Source organism: Opisthorchis viverrini (genome assembly GCF_000715545.1).
Source record: "Opisthorchis viverrini unplaced genomic scaffold opera_v5_455, whole genome shotgun sequence".
Lineage (NCBI taxonomy): Eukaryota > Metazoa > Platyhelminthes > Trematoda > Opisthorchiida > Opisthorchiidae > Opisthorchis > Opisthorchis viverrini.
Genome location: NW_008752116.1, coordinates 139,041 through 142,810, shown reverse-complemented (window position 1 = coordinate 142,810; position 3,770 = coordinate 139,041). Strand labels below are relative to the sequence as shown.

Here is a 3,770-nt window from a genome sequence, read left to right as displayed (position 1 = left end):
TATATATATATATATATATATATATATATACGTCAGGTTGAAGCCTTCTGCCGCAATCCAACTTTTTTTTCAAAATATCCAATCGCAGCACGGTTTTAAGGCTCGAGACATTCTTTTGAAGAGATTTGTCACTGAGCCTTTAAATTAGAAACTTGTGCTTTTTTGAAATTTCAGGCAATCGAAAAAATGGAAAAATTACGATTGACTTACGAGCAGCAACTGGAATTTTTGCGATTTAAGCTTTCAGAGCTCAAAGGCGTACAGGTGAGTCGAGTAAATCACCGATACGCGGATGAACCATCTCGCAACCCGTGTAGTCCACTTTGGACTACACTATTTATTACTGGCACAAAATAAACACCGTAAAATGACATCGAGGAAGGCAATGAAGTCATTCGTTCCACAGAAAGCACATTCGAATTTATCTCCAGGAAAGTGTTTTCTTTGAGACTTTTCAGTGCAAAAAACGATGTCCTAACTAATGACGCAGCCCGTTGCAGCACGGCTCTAACAGTGAAATGGATTGAGTCACGTGATTCTCACATGCTCATTGTCCGGTGGAGCTTACCACAGGTTTGTGTTCAAGTACAGTTAGTCCCAGATCAGAACGATAAAAAGAACCTGGGATGTTCGAACAATAAAAACGATTTGAAAACGACAAACGGTTTGGACAGAAAAATTGAAAAAGTTAGACCAAACAGGGTTAATTAGGTAGACCTTGTTCCAGACAGACAAAAAGCCGTTTGGAAGTACTTTTCGTTACAAACACAGAACTGTTTATGCTGGATTGGAGCTCGGTTTCCAAACACTGGTCAAAGTTTTTCCATGTCACTACTTACAGATTGACTAACGACCATTTTCGATTTTCTAGCGCTCGTTACACGGGCCTAGTTGCGGAATTTTCCTCAGGCGTTTCGTCTGAACAAATATCAGCATGAGATTGTGCGCAGACAAACACTATTTTGCAAATAAAATCGGTTAGCAGTGACTTAGATGCACAGAGATAAACTGTTTACAATATTTCCAGCTGGTTATGCTGCAAAAAAAAGCTAAAAACAAATAGACGAAATATACTACTCATAAGGTTTCTGAGAAGTCTTCGACAGTCCACAACCGGCCTTACCCCTCTTGGGGCTCATCAGGTGGCTGCAGTCCCTCAGCTTTCGCCAACCTTATACTCTACCCAACCCCAAATTGTACGAGATTGGCGAAATACACTCATTCGCAAACTAATTTGATTTTTGCGAGATGCTCACCTGGAACCAAGCTGAATCTCTCGTTTATGATGTCTACATATTTGAATCACGATATCTCGAATATCGTAGCAACTGAAACATGAGGCAGCCTGGTGCAGCACGTTCTGTTCCTTAGAAACAACATAAGCGAGAGATTCAGCCGGGTTCCAGGTGAGTCTCCCGCAAATGAGTGTATATTCGCTAAAAATATCTTCACACAGATCCAATCTGCTGTTCGGTTGACTGGAATCGCGAGACTGAGCTAACCTGATAATCATCAATGAGAATTCCATCCAAACAGTGAGGCCACTGAATGCTGGATAGAAGCATCGTACAGATGTTTCAACCCTACTAGGAATCACCAGCATTGCGCATCTCATGAAAGTTCTGTAAGGAGTTTCGAACCCACAGTTTTTTGGTTAGCAAGTGAACACTTAACCGTTCGGGCATGAGCAGCGGATCAACTGTGTGATTAGCTATCATCGGCAAAGGCGAAACCAACCAAACTCCATCTGGTAGTTTTCATTGGCCATTTAAATAGTGTCCTATAAGGAAGGTCATAGTCCTGAAAGCAACCACCGAATGCCCGAAACCTACTGAGACTCTCGGCCCTGCTAGATGTCGACCAGACAGACAACGCGCCCTCAACAGGCAAAGCATCACAGTCTTGTATCAAACCCAGACAGTGCGAGTCAGGGTTGATTAAGGTCAGACAACGCCCCCGCAATACGCAGCGCGTCACAGCCCCGTACCAAAGTCAGACCGCGTGCGTCAGCGTGACTTTCCAATAACTATCTTGGGAACGTTGTATTTTCGCACTCGCTCGCACTCACGCTTCTCACTCACGCTTCTCACTCACGCTTCGCACTCACGCTTCTCACTCACGCTTCGCACTCACGCTTCTCACTCACGCTTCGCACTCACGCTTCTCACTCACGCTTCGCACTCACGCTTCTCACTCACGCTTCGCACTCACGCTTCTCACTCACGCTTCTCACTCACGCTTCTCACTCACGCTTCGCACTCACACTTCTCACTCACGCTTCGCACACTCACCTTCCACTCGCTTGTTCGGATCACAGCCGTTGTGTTCCTTTCTGTGATTTTTTCTGGCATTAGGCACTGCAGCAGGTCAGCAGACAACAGATTGGCGAATTCGCATACATATATTTTTCTCATCAAGAGAAAATTCCCCTGCTATCTTGATTGCCACTGGAACTAGAGCGTGAGGTGGCAGATTCGTTCAGTTGGCTCGCTAGTTCAACTGTGATTATGGTGTCCCAAAGGTCGTCAGCAAGACAAATAGGTTTTTTCACACATGTCTGGTCACGACTGTCTTTCAGGGTCAGGTCTATTCTACAACAAACTTCTGGCAACAACTTTTCGGCCACCAAAACTCAGTTCATGCTGTACCAAGATGTACTTTAACGTGACTACACAACAAGAACGAAACTTATTGGCTGGTCCGTTTCTTTGAGCGCGTTCTCAAATGTCCAAAACACCTGGAACTCTCACACACATATCCACTCACTTCTCGTTCGAACGGTCCTCCTTCCACTCCAGTCCAATTTTTCTGGTTGGTTATGAAGCTTTGAACTCGAGTTTTGTTTTTCCTGGTATGTATTCTTGGTCATGCTGTGACTGAACCGCAGACGTTTGACACACAGGGCAAGGTGGTCACGACTACTTCACGACCAACCTCGTTTTCACATCTAATCTAGGCTTGAGCAATGTGAAATCCAATTCTCGATGCTAAACTACAAAACTATACTCTCAATTCGATTTTTTCAGCAAACACATCTCGCAGCTCTGAAGGCTTTTGTCAACATCCAGACAAAGTACTTCACCAAGTGCAAGATTCACTCGGAAGAGACGGCATCGTTGTTGGAGCAGCTGGGTACGAATGAACCCAAGTCTTCCACTACTTGATCTGACGTGTGGATTTCTTCATCGAAGCTCGTTGTCTGGTTCGCAGTGAACACGGCCGTCTTGCGTTTCTTTATCCATTTTGGTTTGGGCTATGTTCTAACAATCATACCTGTCATTCGAATAACGGTAGTTCTGCGATTCGGACTGCTTGGTTGAAATCGGTGCAAAACACAACGGGGTCATATGGATTAGTGAGAGATGAACACGCGTTTGTAACGTTTTTCGGGCTGATACGATTGCATCCATGATTTGTGATAACCTAGAGCTTCTGAATTCGTTTTGTTTGAATCAGCACAAAGCGTATCGCCGCAAGCGATTTAATGTGAACTTTGAGGGTGGGGCGAGGTGGCTCAAGTGGTTAGAGAGCGGTTTCGCTGCCCAGGTCTGTGGTTTGAACCCGACCTCTGCCTCTCGACGTCCCCTGTATAGGCTTGGGCAAACTGACAGTATCCCAGCCCTCGTGCTTCCTTTTGGTGGCATGGCAGTTAGGCACCGATAGGGTGCTACAACTAAACGACGATGATGATGATGATGATGAACTTTGGAGGTTAGTTATTGATTTGTGTGAGATTGACGTACGCACTAACTTTCATTTAACTTTGCCTA

The 3,770-nt window shown here is 44.8% G+C and overlaps 1 protein-coding gene across 1 annotated transcript in view; it reads left to right on the top strand.

The window, feature by feature from the left end:
- Positions 1-3,164, top strand: part of T265_15372 (hypothetical protein) — a gene marked incomplete at both ends in the record, with an annotated part of 15,129 nt that extends 11,965 nt beyond the window's left edge. The window contains 2 exons of the mRNA XM_009177777.1: positions 175-264; positions 3,027-3,164. Coding sequence (XP_009176041.1) covers positions 175-264; positions 3,027-3,164 — 228 coding nt within the window. The remainder of the gene's footprint in view (positions 1-174; positions 265-3,026) is intronic.
- Positions 3,165-3,770: the final 606 nt, after the last annotated feature.